The sequence below is a fragment of the Platalea leucorodia genome (assembly GCF_965183815.1).
Source record: "Platalea leucorodia genome assembly, chromosome: 2".
NCBI classification, from domain to species: domain Eukaryota; kingdom Metazoa; phylum Chordata; class Aves; order Pelecaniformes; family Threskiornithidae; genus Platalea; species Platalea leucorodia.
The window spans coordinates 18,251,825-18,270,331 of record NC_138824.1 but is presented as its reverse complement, the minus strand read 5'-3'; the positions used below and the strand labels follow the sequence as shown (position 1 = coordinate 18,270,331).

Genomic DNA, 18,507 nt, shown 5'->3' with positions numbered 1-18,507 from the left:
CTCACTGACCTGTGACAGTCTCTCAGATTTCTGCTATTGGTCGTTATTTTTTGTTACCACGTCATTCTGACATGTAGTATACATATAAATATATTCCAGATGGTATACTTATTTTTAAAAAGCTTCGGCTTTTTGTGACCACCATAAAAATGAACAGATAAGCAAGAACTTATTTATACTTTTCAGACAACATTGTTGGGCAAGCTATTGCAACAAAAGCTAGAGAAAGTAACAAATTACTATAACCCACAGCTGTTAAATAAATTAAAAAAAAAAAAAAAAAAAAACCACCCTAGTCTTTTATCTGAGACCCTAAGATGGCTCCACAAACGGCAGTGAAAACACCATGAAAACAGAGACTCAGAATTTTAACTTCATTCTGCAAATATACTTCCCATTTCCAATTCAAGTGAGTCTCAAATTTCAACCTAAAGTGAAAACCTCAAGAAACAGGACATTAGAAAACACAGGGAACACCTGTCCTGCAAATACAGTACTCATCCATGAGCCAGGACATGTAAACTTTCACAGAACTTCTTATACGCCACCCTCTTCCCATGCCCAACCTCACATTAACTAGGCATCACAGGAAATAACAGCAACAGTTCACAGAGGTTTATTCTTCAGCAGAGATGATGTAATTCTAGGTCAGCATGGAATTCCCAAAATACATGAGCAAACTTAGGAATTACCTATTTCTGCAAGCCCAGATCAGTGGATTCCCATGGATGGAATATAACAGAATCCAGCAGAACATGTGCCTACTGCATTACAAGTCTCTAAACAGCTATGGCTAAAGTACATTTTGGCTTTCAGTGTATCTTGATGTAAACAAGCCTCAGATGGAAAGGCTTAACGCAGCTGCTAATACGCATTTTAGTAATATCAGCTTCTTCTTCTATTTCTCTTTGTTTAGGGGGAGAAAAAAAAAAAAAAAAGATTGGGAGTGACATTGGGATTTGCGACCTCACCAGAAAGACCCCCTGCCCTGCATTAGCAAGATATAAAGACGCCAAATGTAAGAACATCACCCAGAAGTAGATCAACAAACTCAGACTAGTACTGTATATACGGGGGAAGAGTGATGACTGCAAAAATAGTATTTCCCCAAAATTATGAGGTATGTGCATCATTTCTCCACCAAGGCAGCAAGAGACCTACGGAGACAGAAATACATGCTGTCCTTTCACGCTCTGCAAGACCCAGCCCTTCTGTTGTGAACCTGGTGGAAAGCTGCCACCACAGAGCTGGTGTTTTGAGGACTCTGGCACTCTGACTCAAGAGATAAGAAAGTGCCAATGTAAATAAAACATCAACTAATATTAATTTTGCTCAATGTAGAGATTATGGAAACAAGGAAGACACTGTCAGCAGCTCCAGTTTAAAATGAACAGTAGCAGTACTAGCTATTATTTCAAATAGATACTGGTTCGTATTCCGTTCCCAGCGTGCTCATAGCAAGGCTGACAGGGCACAAGTATCTCAAACACACTCCTCTTCAATGCTGCTAGTTGATAAACGTAGTTTTAATCACAATACTAGTTAGGCTAGCTTATCTTCTCCAGCTGCCTTCCTGGCAACTGCAGTCTCTCTACAAGAAGCATGGTCAACATTACCAAAGAAAACTACCATGAAACACGGCATTTTAAAAAATACTTTGTGGTCTTGGCCATGTACGGGACACATCTGAGAGAAATTACAGCTATTTAGCTCCTCAAAAAGTCACTTCTGTCATTTTGTTTTCCCATAGGTTCCCCCCCAACTCAAGGACACCACCACTTCTTCCCATCTGTATGCTTTTTTTCTTTCGGAGGGATTTACTAGCACACCCCCATTTTCTTCAGGCGTGTTTGCCTGACATTTCACTTCTCAAGCACAACCCAATTACTTCACAGGAGTCTGTTCAGAACATACAGGGCCACAAGGAGCAGGCAAAGCACTCTGCCTTGATCCAGCGAGCATCAGCTAGATCAAGATTTCCTGCTGGAGGAGTAAGGAGTAAACAAACACGCAGCTCAGGCAAAGGAGAGGAACAACCCTGCGCTGAAATAAGCAGAGAGCTACCACAGGAACAGCGTGGTACTGGTAGTGAAGGATGGGAAGACCTCCAAGACTTCCCCGCCAGGCTGGCCCAAAGCAATTTAGACTTCATTTACTTTTCACTCAAATAAGGCTAGTGGCTGTGGCCTTAATTGTTTTATTTTCCTTTCGCTCATTCAAATCAAAGCTCCTTTAAAAGATTTTTATCCTCAGGGGCAGTAGCTGTTTCTTTACATGGAGAGCAAAGAGCCCAGCCTGCAAAAGGTAAGAGACTCCCTCCCAGTTGTTCCTGCCAATGCTACAACTCTTCATGGCTGGGACAAACCAAAGCCTCATGGAAGCAAGGAGCGCCAGCTCCGTGTGACCAAGCAGATTTTCTCTGATCACTGGCCTAGCTCCTGGTCAGTCAGCAGGTCACTGTTTGGAAACAGTGTACTACACATATTTTTCCTTTTTACAATAGTCATTACATTACAATTTGCATGTTAGTGATACTGTAATGAATTACCCAGGGACTCATTTTGGCTAACAGCTGATGAATCATCACCAAAACCACAATTTTTTTTTCCCATAATTATCAAACGATTCCAGCTAAAAATTACACAGCTCAGATAAGAATTCAGAAATCTGCCCCAAAATATTGTTTAAAATATGCACGGGTAGTTTGTTAAGCAATTCTTACAGTAGCAGATGTCTGTATCAGAGAAGATATTCACATACACAACAAAGAATAATTCTCATCATTTTAACTACACGCTGTGCTGACAGTAGTTGGGAGACTCCGGATATGTATTTGTTAGTAGGTCTGCTTTATTACTATTTTAGGAAGCAGCATGTCCTTTAAAAATTAGTGCTGTATAATTTCTCGTAGCATTTCACAATTTTAGCACTCAACATCTAGAAAAAGCTTATCCAAAAACTGTGTCATACTTATAAATACTTCCAATGCCATCGCTCCGCAAGCATTCGGGCACTAATGATTTTAAAGGCAATTGTGGCATTTTAGAATTTACAAATCCTATGGATTCAGAGAATATTGATTACAAGTAGGCAGTTTTAATGCAGAGTATTTGGCTCACCCTCATCTATGAAACTGCTGCAATATATTAAACAAGGCTATAAATCAGTGACTACGCACAATTAAAACTGAGAGTATTACTGCAGGCTTGGGTAACCTACTGGAAGTATTCAACAAATGATATTTTAGTGAATAATTTTAAATCATACAGTACCATAATATTTCTTGAGATGCAAGACCACACATTTCTCTGTCATTTCGGGTCCATTCAGTCACGAGAGAAAGCGTGACTCGTTGCAACCTGAATTCGCAGCAGACGCTGCAACCTGAGCCTGTAAGCAATGTTCTAGCCCGCTCACACCACTCTGCACTGCACGAACCATCAATCCACCAGCAACATCTTTGCTAAAGAACAGGTTCACAACTTACGTTGTTACACACGAGTTTCAAAGTACTTCAGTACACGTTAGCCACAGAAACACTTTGCAAAACGGCTTCCTCTCCTTAGGAGAGCAAACGATGTGATACTTCAGCAGGTTCAGCAGAGTGAAGATGCCTTGTGAGTCTACTTCAGATGGCATATGGAATTAAGGATTTTTTTAACCCACAGCTTCAGTAACTGAAATAAAAAGGTGGCACTGCTTAGTTCAGGAGTGTGCTGAAGTGCCTACTAGCTTCTGAACACCCCTTGCTCTAGAAGACAAGCAGCACGGCGCAGCCAGCTGGAAAAGCCACTGACGTGAGAACAACTCCCACCAGACCTGGGGACGCCTCTCCTGGCTCAAAGGAGAAGGTACTTGTCAAAGAGCTGCAATGAAAATTTTCAAAGCGAGTGCCCTACACATGGCATCTCTCTATGCCAGATTCTTATTTACAAAAGCAACAAAGGCCCAGACGACAGACTGCGGACAACAAAAATACCAAAGTTCACAATAGTTCATAAGCACTTTCAAATGTAAAACTTTTCACAGAAGCTAAGCCCAGCACATCAGAATTACATACTTCATAGTTTATAATATGGAAAGCTAAGATTTGCAATAAGGGCAGATATTAAAATAGAAATCCTAAATTATACTTTCTATCCAGATTTTAAACATGGTTAAAAATATTTAGGATGACCATTTTATGCTGCACACATACCTTAAGAGATATATAGCAGCCATCGATTTGAAATATATAGCTTACCAGTAACTCAGAGAGAATTTTAATCCTACAGATTTTCCGGTTTTCCTAAACATCACAGAGATTGACGCAAATACCTGGAATGCTGCCTTAAAGGTACAAGAAACTCAAATATCTACAGCGATTTTTTCATACACTACAGAAGCTTTTAGTAACTTGCTAAAAAAATAATTGAAGTAAAAATCATTAGAGCAAAATCTGAAGATGGATTTGAAGCAGACAGAAGGGTGCTAAAAGCAGCTAACCCAAAAGAGCAATGAAGAAAGATTAAAACAGTAAGTGATCTATGGATCTGGAGTTTACCATGGATTATGGGTTTTTACAAAGGACTGTCTGAAAAGCCTCTGTTACACAGCTAAACCTAGCACGTAAGTCATTAGTGTTCTACTTAAAAATAATAAAGCCAGGGGTATGAACATCGCTGCAAATCTCAAGAGCAAAAGTTGTCCAAGAGCACAAAGAAATGTTTTTGCTCTGTCCTTAGTGTAGCTTACAGAAGCACTCCTGAATGACAAGACTTTTTAAAATTACATAGACTATAATATAACTGGACATCATAGACATTCTTAAAAAAAACAAGTTTTAGTTGTACTTAAGGTACTGAAATTGCATGGAAAGAAAATGTGATTTCTTTAAAATTTTCCATCCGCTCTGTGGAATGCATTCTGTGCTGGCTGCTGTGCATAAAGGGGCTTGAGGTACTGTCAGCAGGTTTCATTTCCATTCGTGGCTGATAAAAGATATTTTTTCATAACACAGTATTCTTGAAGCACTTTGGCTAATATCCAAATGTAGGCCTACTTCACTTGTATGCAAATATTTTGTACTTCATATAAATCATGACTTGCTATAATTCAACTAGAAATACACAAGCACACTGTTACTAGGCTGAGAACCTAAGGCACTTACACTCTGTAGGAAGGAGAATTTATGTTATATAATGCATCACAGTATTGACTTTTATTTAACTTAAAAATAAATAACTTCTATATTTTCTCTGCCAGAATGCTAGCTTTGCAACATGTCTCCAAGGAATAATGCTCTTTTTATAGCTAGCAGGATGCCCAGAGCAGCTTTCTTCTCTTGGACACAACGCACTGCTACAGCAAAAGCAAAGAGGGCTATCCGTAAGGGAAACAACACCGCTACCAGTCCGCCAGCTCACTCCATTGCTTCTTCCCTCCTTTGGGTATTTTGTATCTTGCCACCCCCCTGAAAAGCACGATGGAGACAAAGTCACAAATTTAATATAAATTAATATGAAAGCATAAGAAAAACAGCTAGCAACAGCTGGTAAGAGGAATGAGAAGACGCTTCACACAGAAAAAGCAGTATATAAACACGACTGGCGAAAAAAATCTATCTCATAATATGGAACAGGAAATCCCATTCAGAAGGAAAAGCCAACGTAAGAGAAGCAATCAAGATGAATCACAACTCTGAAAATTAATTTTGATTTCTCTGAGTGGTAACAAGCTTTCTTCTCAACATCACAGAAGAAAATTCTAGAGGACTATGTCCTCGCTTTGGTGCACACTGAATTACGTTTCCTTGATCCATTTTCTGTGCGAAGTCCACATTACAATTAGCTATCACTCTCTGCTTCTTGGCATAGACTCCTCTATCATCCCTAGTTAGGGAGATTTACTCGTGTCTATTCTCTCCTGCTTTTATAAATATGTACATGTCCAGGTCATAATGTTTCAGTTTACAGTGTTCATGTGTCTGAGAAGTGTAAGAAAATGTCATTGTATGTAATATTAGTGGATTACAAGGCAAGCCGGCTAGCTGAGACAGAATCATGACATATAAAATAATTTCCCTCCATAGCCACAGTATTCAAACAGCAGGCTCTTCGAGAGTCCAGGCTAACTCCAAGGAATCTGCAGGTACTATTTAAGGCAGCCCTCTGTAAGCTTATGCTTACTACAGGGTTCGAAGCAGCCAGTAAGTATCCCACTTAAAAAGTTTTAGGGGTCCATAAATCGAGAGATGGGGGAACAGGGAGGGAGTCACAGTAATCTTAAGAACTCAGTAGTTTAATATTCTCTATCCTGAACCAGAAAATTCAATACCAGAAGTCTGACAGTATGCGATATGCCTGACAAGATGACTAAAATTAAAGTATAAACAAAACCAAGAAAAAAAAAAATACTATAGGCTTAATCTTAGTTCTCAAAATAAATAATGTTTGAAGTTTAAGAAGTATAGCCTTTGCATTTCCAAATGCAACAACCAATTTCATAAAATTAGCATTAAAAACAAATTTTGTAAGCAGGGGGTACTTACAGTCTTTGCAACATCAATACTGTTAATATTGTTAAATGCACTTTAAAAAAATAATTTCCATAATGTTAATGCAACAGCTAAATACTGCATATCTGCTAATGGCTCTATGCATATAGCTGACCTCCTTTCTATGCATAAGAACACTGTACTTCCAAATAAGTCCCATGAGTTACATCACCAACTAAAAATCCTGACATATTTAAATAAAATTCATAAATAGGGCAGCTAGTGAGTACCTCTTAAAAAATGAGCTCAGAAGCTCATAACAAAATTTTAATATCTGCCAAGGTCTTTCACCTTATCCAAGGTTTCTTCTTTTATACGGCAGTGCAGAGAGAACAGATTTTTCTTTGTATCTGTCGTCACAAAATGAGAGAGTACGCACGCAGCCAAGGGCCACACTAAAAAAGGGAAAGATGAAAGAGTGGAATCGAGCTGCAAGTCGTGCTATTAGAGGAACTAACATTGGATGTGTCTCACTTCACACCATGACCTACCTTTCACTGTTAGGTTGGGTACCATGGACATTAAACAAAAACGAAATGTTCTAAGAAAGTCACACAAATCCCCTTCTATTCCATCATCATTTTAAATAACCCTTGATCCTTTTGCCTAGTTCCTTTCCTTTGTTAGAGATGGATGAGCCCACCCCACCTGCGACTGAAGGTCAGGGCACTACACCACCACACAGGATGCTTGGAGCCAGCCTAACACCTCCTCTTGCTCCTTCTTCCTCTGGAGGGGCTACGGAAGACACGGGGATAAGGAAGCAATGGTGTCTCCAACAACAGCTATTCAAGAATTGAAGCCGAATGTAACGTTTCCATTTACAAAAACGTCCTGAAGCTCAACAATCGCAGCAGGACTGCTTTGCTGCCAACAATAAGCGTAACATAAGAATAGTGAAATTGCAAAATCAATCACAGACATTAAAAGCATAAATGCAAACTGAATTCAACCTTTGTGGGCACTCATCATCTCCAAATTAGATGATCACATACAAATGTTTCCACAGGACTCCTACCTTATTTAGCACACAGAATAGATTTTAAAAAACCCTCCTAACTGATCTAGCCGAGGATACACTCTGTGTTCATACTCCTAGACCCTCTGCAGCATTTGATACTATCAATTAATGCACTGCCTCATCCTAGAAATGCAGCAATGATCCAGTACGCTGTAGTCAAACTGGTTTCTGAGTCCTGCCAAGAAGGACACTCCAACACGCAGCAACAGGAAAATGGCACTCACTGCTCGGTGCTTCTCACATCCCAGAGGAATCAAATCTTCTTAATTCTTTAAATATGAATTGATCTACCTTAATGCAGCAATAATCACTTCAAAATTTTTATCCAGAAAATAAACAAATGGGAAAAAAAAAATATAAAAAGTGTTGCAACATATCAATTTGTTTTTAACATCCACAAAACATGGTGCTGTGGTATACACATGAAATATAAGATGCACAATGCCTGAATCTATGTAATTTCTTTTATGTGCCTTTGTATACCAAAACATTAAAAGACAATACACAGTTAGTGATAGAAACCTTTATTCTCTTATTCCTACTGAAAATGGAATTCTTATATTTAAAGCATTCCACAATTTATCATCAATTTTCACAGTAACATAAGGTAATAACCACCACACTACCATATGCATCGATCAAGACTAGATCCCACAGTTAGGCATAGTATGATCTGCATTTCTGCTTTCTAAAAATTACATATTGCACTACCGTAAGCATTTCTGTAGGAGATTATTTAAATTATATTTACGTTCTTTAATGACACAGATCTTGAAACTTTTGATTTTTTTGTTCACAACTGCTTAGAAGAATAACTAAATATTTCATTATTATGCCCCGGTAGTTCCGGGACAAGAGGGCAACCTGCGGCAGCCTCCTGACCGGAGAGGCGGGAGTGCAGGCGGTGGTTAGGTTACCACCCAGCAACTGCTCACCTTCGACAAAGTTAGCTGATAAAACTAGTTTATAACACTTCACTAAATACTAAAGGAAAGATGCTGCTTTTAAATGCAGCTGGTGGGCTGATTAGCATAAGTTCATGACAAATGCCCTGCACTGTTAAGTAACAGCACAGAAAAAGAAAGATTTAAAATACCAGTTGGAAAAACAAATACTTTGCTTAACAGGAGGCTCCCCTTGCATGCATTTAAGTTCAGAAAAACATCTTGCTGAAGCAGATGGGTAATTTACTTGGATCTCTTTACTACAGCGATATAGTTGCTATATAGCAAAGGATACACAAAAAATTCACAATATGCACATACCAAATCTGCTTTATAGAAATAACTAAAAAAAAAAAAAAAACACCAAACAAAACCATCCTTACTATAACACCTTATTTAAAGATTAAATGAAAGCAACATTTCTCAGAACATCGAGCACAGAGAAATCCTGAGTTATCACCAAGCACAGAGAAATCCTGAATTATAAAGCTACTTGCCAAGGATCTACATGAATACTTTTAATAAGCCTTTATAACCATGCTTTACAAGAAGTGCATGCACTCTCTCTCTCTCTCTCTCTAATACCAGCTCAGTTCCTAATAGCAAAGGTCCTGCTGAAAGTTACAATCGTGGTTTGAAGGTTACATTATTGTAAAGATCATTTGTGACGATTTGTATCAGGAAGTGGCTCATCATGCACTGCAGTTTGCTTCCCAGTGCCATAAACGGCGGCACAGCATCAACATTATGACTGAAAGGGGCAGCTATTTTAGAGAGGTAAAAGCAAACTAGTAAGTGATAAGAATTAAAACTGTCAAAATTTCCCAGGTATTCAAATCATGTTATTCATAAATTAAAGCAACTACAAGGATATTCGTTATGCAAATAAAATTACTTTCTGCTAATAACATAAAATGATAAAAACGTAAGTCACACCACTTATCTTTTGGGAGCAATTCTGACCTCTGATATATATCGACAACACATCTGACTTCAGCAAGTATTCTGCTAAGAGCAGAATTTTCTCCTTTCTCCTCCTCCTTACTTGGAGTATGTTCAATATAAAATCATTGAGATTCATAAGCCTTACTATAAAGTGAACTTACCGGTGCTGGATTATCTTTAGATTCCACACCAAAAACATTCCGTCGTTTCACTGTCAGCAAATCAAGATCTTTAGTATCATCATCATTGTCGTCGTCGTCGTCATCGTCATCTTCAAAGAACTGCAAGGCGTCTGGGTTTGGAACCCTGCTTGGTACAGGAACTTCTTTTTCCTCCTCCTCAGATACCTCTTTCGATTCCTCCTCAGACTCACCACTCTCCTCAGCACCTTCACTGGAAGCAGAACATTCCTCAGTTTCTTTTCTTCTCTCCTTTTCTTTTCTTTTGTTAACAGACACCTTTCCACTGAAATTAGTTCCGCATTTCTCCACTCCTTCCTTGTTTGTCGAGGAAGGGGTATTCTTATTTTCCTCTGTCTCCTTCAACTGATCCGTCCCATCAGCTGCCTCATTCGCACACAGCTGTTTCCGAGCTTTTTGAAGAAATCTCACACGAGGTGCCATTGCAAGACCAAGTGATCTAAAGCATGGAATTAAACATAAATTAATCTGAAAAGTAGATACAGAAAATTTGACTAAATTAGAAGCCCTCATGGATGGCTCAAGTGATTCGATTTTAATTATGGTAATTCATATTGATACATTTTGACCAACATATTTACAAAACAATATTTAGTCTACAAAAGGACAATCTAGCTTTAAAAATGCAAGTGAACATTGGGAGAGGAAGGAAGATGAAACAACTGAGAACTCTCAAGAACAGTTACAAATCCTCCCAGGAAAGAAAGCAAACAAAGAATCTGAAAAGCTGTAGACAAGAGCAAATTATCTGTGATTCACAGTTAAATATGGTGGAAGAAACACCGATGTAATTTGGTATTGAAGATACACAGGTGTCATGTCAAGGACCGAGACAGCACTGATCTCTGTCAGTGTCCTTCACTGCTAAAAGTGCACCCAGAACATGATCCCCGCCATCTCGCAGTGACGGAAAGATTAGAAGAACACAGTATGGATAAATGACTAATTGCAGAAAAAGCTAAGTGAGAGACATTTCTCCCTTAAAGGAAATCTCACCTGCCTGCATCCCTCCACAGCAATGCTTTACCTTCACGGTGTACGTAACTAGCAGTGTCAACAATACTATTATTTCACCCAGTTATTCACAACAATTCAAAGTTATACTAATACTCTAAGGGGAAAAAATCAGCCAAAAAGCAAAAATACTGTATAGCAACAATACTGGAGAGCACTGCATGGGAACAGATACTCTGTCTCCAACAGACCGTTTGACTTCAGTAAACTTCATAATTGCCCACTATTACTACACCTGACCCTGTCAAATCCAAATAAGCAGTATTTAAGTCTCTTTCAGAGTTCATGAGACTTCTCATTAAGTGAATAAAAAACGTGGGGAGACACTGGTACTGCGCAAGAAACACACGGAGATCACAGCTACATTTGAAAACACACAATACAGAACTGATAGCGTTTGTAATACTCAGGGCTCGTACGTACACTTAGCAAAGACAAAGTATTTAACCAACTAAAACGTGCCCACACAGATATAGAAGGCCAGTCTCTTTTGATTCAGATTATGCACAGTTATACACCGCCTCTCCTCTCAATGCTGCTCATTTCAAGTAGACAGCATTATGTCTTCTCTTCACCACACAGTTCTGAATAAAGAAACCTGAGTTATGTCACAGGAGAAAAATCAAATCTACACTCCCTGGTGGAAATGTCATTATGAACAGCCCATGAAGCATCCAAACAGTACTGCAGAGCAGCAAGAGTGGACTATAGGCCCTGGAGAGCCTTGAACTATTAATGGTAGCCAACAGGACAGAGTAGCCAACAGGAGAGGCACCCTGCTTAAATAACACACAAACAAAAAAAATAAAAAAAAACAATGCAACCACAGCTGTGGTTAAATGGGGCAGTTTTGGTACTGGCCACAGGTTAAAACACTGAAAAGTGGACACGCACCCAAAAACCAGCTCACACTGTTAGGATGAGGAACAAGTTTTTCAATAAATAAAGCCTTAATTTTAATGTAAAGTTAATTTTGTTTAAGTATTTCTGATAACCCAATACTGTTCTTCTACAAACAATTAACAGCACTAGTAAAGCAAATAGAATTTTATGAAAAAAAAAAAATCTAAGTAAGTTTTTATCCAATGCATTTTGCACATTTACTGATAGTGCACTGCTGAGAGGATAACACAACACATTTGGGAACTGAAATTGGAGCAACCAGCAATCTTAAACTTGTTTCAGTGTTTGACAGCTAACGCTAATTACCTTTGCAATGAAACTAGGTGTTAAAGTTTGGCCTATTGACTAACTGAAACAAAAATAACCAAACAAAGCAGATGTAATGCTTCACAGCAGCAGCTGGCGGAGATTCAAACATGGAATTGGGCCTTAACACCAGGAACAGTAAAACACGTATAAACAGATTGCTGCAATGTCAATGAATGTGCAACCTCTTCAGAAAGGGGATCAATGTAGCAAAAAAAAATCCTTTGCAAGAGAAACACTTCTTTGCTTTTGTGGATTTCACAACATTATTCTACATAAAGTATTGCCATCAGCTGTTGACAAAGTATTGCAAGTAATAGTACTGTATGGAAACTACACCATCTCTGTTCATTTCTCTTTCTCATGCAGACAGACATAGGCAACAACGTACACAGGGCTGCAAACTCCAATTTTATCACAGCTTCTCTTCTATGTCTCCAGAGCTAGTATCAGAGATCAGCATCATGGCTGCAGAGAAAAGTCTGACAAGGTGAAGAAACTACTCTCTCCCTAGGAAAAGTTAAAAAAGACAAGTCAAAAAGAGCAGCCCATGATGTGGAGGAGACTTCAGCACAGCTTTTCTCATTCAAATATGAAATCCCACCCACCAGATTGCTGTTCTGCACTAATGTCTTTCTTTAATAACTGCATAAAATTAATTATCTGTTAGTATTGGCCAATTTTTCTACACTGCTTAGCAACCCTACCAAAAAGACCAGTGCTATCAGAATTCAAATGGCATCTGAACCAAAAGAATACAGCCCTTAGACTTGGGGAAGAGAGAAGGTATTAAGGTCACATTTGGTAAAAAAGTAATAGTAGATAAGTGTAAACAAAGTTGTGTACAAACAATCCCCAAACACTTTTAATTACATAACCTCTCAAAGAAATGTCAGCATTTTGGCTCATTACTGCCTCTTTTTAAACAGAGAACAATTTGGGACAAACATTCTACTACTGCTAAAAGTTTCCTCATGCTGTAAGATTCGACAGTTTCTTCAGAATTTATTTCTTAAATCTTTTGCCAAATCTAGAGTTCAGTCAAACAAAAAAAAACCTGAATATATGAGCCAGTTTTTCTTTCCATCAACTAGAAAGGGCAATATTAGTTTTCATTAATTCATTAGATGCCACTCAGACCACAATCCTACTCTTGACTGAAGTCACATCTATGCTTTGATTTTAGTGCTAGCATTCACGCGCTCTTCTGGAATAAGAAATGTGCAAGGTTTTCTCATAAAGACAGACAAAAAACAGGTAAGTTATTTAGTAAGATTTCATAAATTCTAACACAGAACACTAAAAACATGCTAACACCACAGTGTAGTCCTCAGACTATGGTAGCCTTAAAATGGCAACACAAATTCAGCTGACAAACCAAAAAACAATCCCGTTTCATATTTTGGTGTGAAATGCAATGACTTCTTGGGAGTAAGCTCTTACAGAAAGACATTTTAAATCACCTTCTAAAAGCAATGCTGAAACCAATGGATTATTTTGCTACTACAAATGAAAGCACAGCTGACAGTTCTGTTTATCAACAGAAACTGAAATGGCCAGACATCATCATTCCCTAACACTGATCAGGGAATGCATAGAAGTAACTGAACAAAACACCTACAATGCTCAGGTACTTCCTTCAAAGCAAATTGACAATTATTTTTGGGAAATAAGTTAAAAGAGTAAAACTCCAAAGAAAGAACATTGTATGGCTTTAAGAGGAATACCATTTTTGTTTGCTATTGAATAAGGAAAATCAAATATTAGTAAACATTTTTTAAAATTAATTCAAATGAATGGTGTATCAGACTTAAAATACTGTCTTTTCTGAGGTTTATTAATTATGCTTGTACGGAGATCTTGAGGATGTTCACATTAACATGGTAACTTCACTATGACTATTTGGATTGGCTGAAAAGCTGGGCACCTCTCAACTCTTTAAAAAGATGGAATCTTAGACACTCAGAGCAAAATCTGTCCTTGCACAAATCAAATTAAACAGGAAATTTAAGACCAGTACAATCTTTTAATTTTTAAGTGTCACAGGAGTTCCTAATCTTCACCTAGATTTCCAGTCCTTTTTGAAATGAGCCAGTTGTAAAGAATCTGAAGTCACTTCTGCAGAACTGCCACACAACAATTTTACACAAGTTAATGCTTCATTCTAGTACTAAGTTACTACATTTACTAAATATAAGACATATTCCATTAGTGAACTTGTTCAGAATGATTTGAACACATGATAACATAGCACAGTGATTTCTTTTACCGTAGAACAGGTTCAGACAAAGATTTAAAATAGCCTGAAAAAGGTTAAATACTCCCAGAAGCTATTTCAAGAGAAGAAATGTATATTACTTGCCTTGCAATATATGCTACATCTACATTTAACATTTAAAATGTTTTCAGAAGACAGGATGAGCAACCATTTGAAAACAGGAGAAATCAAATCAACTGAAGTGACGCAAATCTGAATTAACAGGCTTTCCAGATGGTCTGATTAATAACCAAAATGAACAGATAAATTGCTTTTGCTGTGTTATTTATTTGACTAGCCAGCTTTAGCCCGCTACATTAAGGAGCTCAAATGCATAGCACTCCACAAATAATGAGAACCAATCTAATCAAGAGTTATGGGTCAGGATCAAAGAGACTGGAAGGACTGGAAATCTAGGTGCAGATTAGGAACTCGTGACACTTAAAAATTAAAAGAAGGCCAACAAAGAGGATTGTCATGGTTGGAATCCAATCGCTTAGAAGACTGAGATGTAGCCTTCTCTACAAAAGTAAAAGAAGCCTCCACACCGCAGTTGCAGGCCCTGGTGCTCTTGGTACCTGACACCTGCTCAAAGGTCAATACAGCAGAGCACAAGTAACAGAGATTTCTGGAGTGCATTAAAGACCATTTCTCCAAGTTAGCTGGATTAGCCAACTGTCAGATGCACTCTCCTGGAACTGCTACTCATGCATATGCAAGTATATTTACTTCTAAGGTGAGTGAAGGTCAATAGCAGGCTTGGCTGCACAATGAGAAAAGGTAGTTCAAGATCCTAGAAGAAACAAGGATGATGACTAAGAGAATAATGATCCTGGACTTCCAGAGAGGAGACTACAGCTTGTTCAGAGATCTGCATGGCAGGATCAGAAAGCTCAGAAGCTTACAGAAGTAGTTACAGAAAGCTCAGAAAGGGATGGCTGGATCTCACAGGTGGTTGAGGGGGAGCTGCATGAGAAATGCCCACTCTACAGATCACTGGAGGGAATACTGAGGTCCATATGAGTAATACCATATGAGGCTGAGATTAACTAGGTAACAGCATGAGAAGTCTGGTTACAGGTGTATGAAGACTGGAAACAATTGGAAAACAGTAATTAGGGGCAGGCTTTTTAGTTGGAAGGAGACGGGGGTCTAGAAAAGGAAACACAAGGGCAGCAAGGAGGGACAAGAACCAGCAAAGGGATGATGAGATGTGCAAAGCCTACGATGGACGCTGTCTGGGGGACGTGACAGGCAGCCCTGCACTTGCTCATGGCAGCCAGAGCAAGACAACGAACCAAACTCTCTGCCCTGACCATGCAGTTAAGGGTCAGGTCTACATCCACAGCCAGGGGGACTGGGGTGAGAGTGCAGTGGGTGCTTCCCCTGGTCAATGAGAGGACAGACAGATGTGGACAGATGGATCATGCATCTTGGTATCACCCATTTCAGACCTGACAGCACCTGCAGCTACCTACTGCTTTGTAACACTCATCTGTAAGCAATACTTGCAAAATTAGCTGGGTACTAAGTTGCGTGTATCAGGCATTTCCCAAATAACTTGGCTTCAACCTGCTTTATTTATTCTTTATGTACCACTACAGGAATAAACAGAGAAAAATACGCTGCATTCCTCCTGGAAGACACGATGAAATTCACGGAGGAAATTACCTTCCTTGGCAGCCCCTTAGAGCTGTGACTAACTTGTCCATCCAGCACACTCGCCTGTTAAGATCTGCCCCTGGAGACTGATATATGTATGTTAGCATTTAACAAAATAAAGTTCCTGAGAAGTAAAATATTTTGAATCCCTGCTTCCTCTTTACCTTGTCTCCTATCCAGGAGGCCAGACTAACTAATTATTCCTTTCCACCCTGTTGTTTGTTTACATTTTCTTATGTTTTCAAAGCTGTCCTTTGCAATGAAAAGACAAATTTCTCTTTTATGCAAACATCAAGGTTCTCCTTCACCAAACTTAAAGGCTGCCTATGTTAGCACAAGGCCTGTGGAAGTCTTCCTCCAGCATATTATTCTTGATAGCCATTTGTAATGAGAGAATACTGGAGAGAACACTAACGTACCATAGCTTAAACGTGATCAGCCTCTATAATACATCTATGTATAGATATGCACACACACACACTTTTTATTTTTTATATATATATTGTTTTCTAGATATATAAATAATTTTATATAATATATAAAAATCAAAACTACTACTGCTTTTCTGCAGACTCTATCAACAGAGCTTAAGAGAATCACAGTGCACAGACAAGCCAGGCAAGAGAGCAATGGAGAAAGTGGGCAACAGCCTGCCAGACTGAAATGCAAACCTGACAGGGGTATTAAGCAGCCTATTTTCTCTGCAGAATTTTTAGTGGAGTAACATCTATCAAGCTAGCAGTAAATCTCCACAGAAAGGCTGGAATACTTTTCAGAGAATACACAGAGAAAGTAAAGGGAAGAAAGGATTCTCATTCCAGGTTTTGCCATGAGTTTGAGTGCAGAACGTAAACCAAGGTTGCTTCTGAATGTGCAATTCAAACGTACCAGACTTTGAGGGCCTTTCAGATAAATTAAGCTGACTGATCCACTCTATAGTGGATGTGCACTGAATTGAAAGCCAGGGGACTGCAGGGTGTATTCAGGCAAACTAGCAGTCTGGAGAGTGGGGAAGAAGAGTGCCAACAAACTGTTCATTTAGAACAGAATCCCCAAATTATCTCCCAGATTTATTACCTTCTGACTTTTTGATTACGCTTCCATATATTTCACAGTCTTGACTAAACCTCTCCTACTTTCTCCAAACAACTGTCTGGTTTCTTCCATTTTAATACAGGAATGACTTACGAGTAACTTTACAAAGCTGAGATTAGAATTCACTTTGATGAAGGACCAAATCCTGGCACAGAGGCCTGAGAAGAACAAAACTGGACTACTCTGTCCACGACGATATCAGACACTAGATGGCACACCATGCTGAAATCCAGAAAGAGGCACTGGGATTCTGAAAATTCAGCATTACCACCATCTGTCAGTTCATTTCTTAACACGCTGGTTAAATTTGTGTGGTCATCCCTCTTAGTCCCAACCTTCTGCCACTAGCCCTTTACGGTCAGCACAGTAAGACCTACAATAAGGTTTTAAAGAAGCTGACTAACCACACGGGTGAAGGGCCAGGCAACGCACGTAGTGAAATTTTTCAAGTTTTTGCTAGTTCTCCTTTTTAAAAATTTCTCAGTCCATAAAGTAAGAAAGCATCTTTTATAATAGGCTTATGTACCTTAAAAAACATAATCATGTTAATTGCTGCACAGCACAGGAAGACCAGGTGTTCTACAGTCTACTAATTTGTCACATTTTAGTTCATTATGCCACGTGCTGACAAGTTTGAAGACTTAAGTCTTCTCTGCATGAAATTCCAGAGACATAAAATTAATTTACCATGCATCTTTGAGCACCTTCCTGCTCCCTTCTGACTATCCTATGTCCCATGAGATTATTCAAAAACTTCACATCTTAAAACAATCTCAGATGGTTGTCATCTGTAAAGTCAACCTGTCAAAATTAATTTCCCTCCCATACAAAATGTGGAATGGTTCACGTATATGTACAAAAATAGACATAGTAAAATAGATGCTATTCAGTCCAGTGCAGATGTTTCATCTTTACCAAGTGCACTGAATCTTCTGAAAAGTAATTTATGTCCAAGGAGCAACATGCCAATCGCACTCAAAATGAGACTGCAATGTACCATCTTTAGATACTCCAGTTTCTTTTTAAATAATACACTTTACAGGTTGGCATTTAGCTATAAGGCTGAAGGGCGAATCTGAAAAATAAAAAACTCAAAAACCTATTGTTCTCTATCCTTTTACTTCACAAGTTTTGTCTTCTATTGTACACAGCAAATGTACTGTAAGAGTTATTTCTCTTTGTAGAGATACACTGTTTTTACACAGAAGTTCTATTTAGAATGTCTTTGAAAATATGCAAAAGCACAGCATAAACATGAAACTGTAAACACATTATGAGACTGTCCAATTCTGCGTATTAACATAGTCAAAACAGCTATTTAAAGCTATCATACACTGCAAAACTTCTCACTATACAGTTTTCACTTTCCAAGTCGATCATACTTACAGGGCATATTCTGCTAGAGGCAATTTGAAAACATCAAATACTTCCTTATTCTTCATTAAGTAAACTGAACGCAAGTAGGATACAAAACACTGAAAGAAAAATAAGAGTATTTAACAAAAAAGAAACCTTCAGTTACCAACACATGAAACTAACATTATACTGTTGCTCTAAACACAAAATAGAATTCCATTATTAAGTGGTCTACCATCAATTTCAGACGGAAATTCTTTTACTTAATA

At 38.5% G+C, this 18,507-nt stretch overlaps 1 protein-coding gene across 1 annotated transcript in view; it reads right to left on the bottom strand.

The window, feature by feature from the left end:
* The window catches only part of DDX10 (DEAD-box helicase 10), a gene marked incomplete at its 5' end in the record, with an annotated part of 190,428 nt that overhangs the window by 124,723 nt on the left and 47,198 nt on the right, over positions 1-18,507 (bottom strand). Inside the window, 2 exons of the mRNA XM_082337940.1 lie at positions 9,607-10,084; positions 18,269-18,357. Of these exons, the coding sequence (XP_082194066.1) occupies positions 9,607-10,084; positions 18,269-18,357 (567 nt within the window). The remainder of the gene's footprint in view (positions 1-9,606; positions 10,085-18,268; positions 18,358-18,507) is intronic.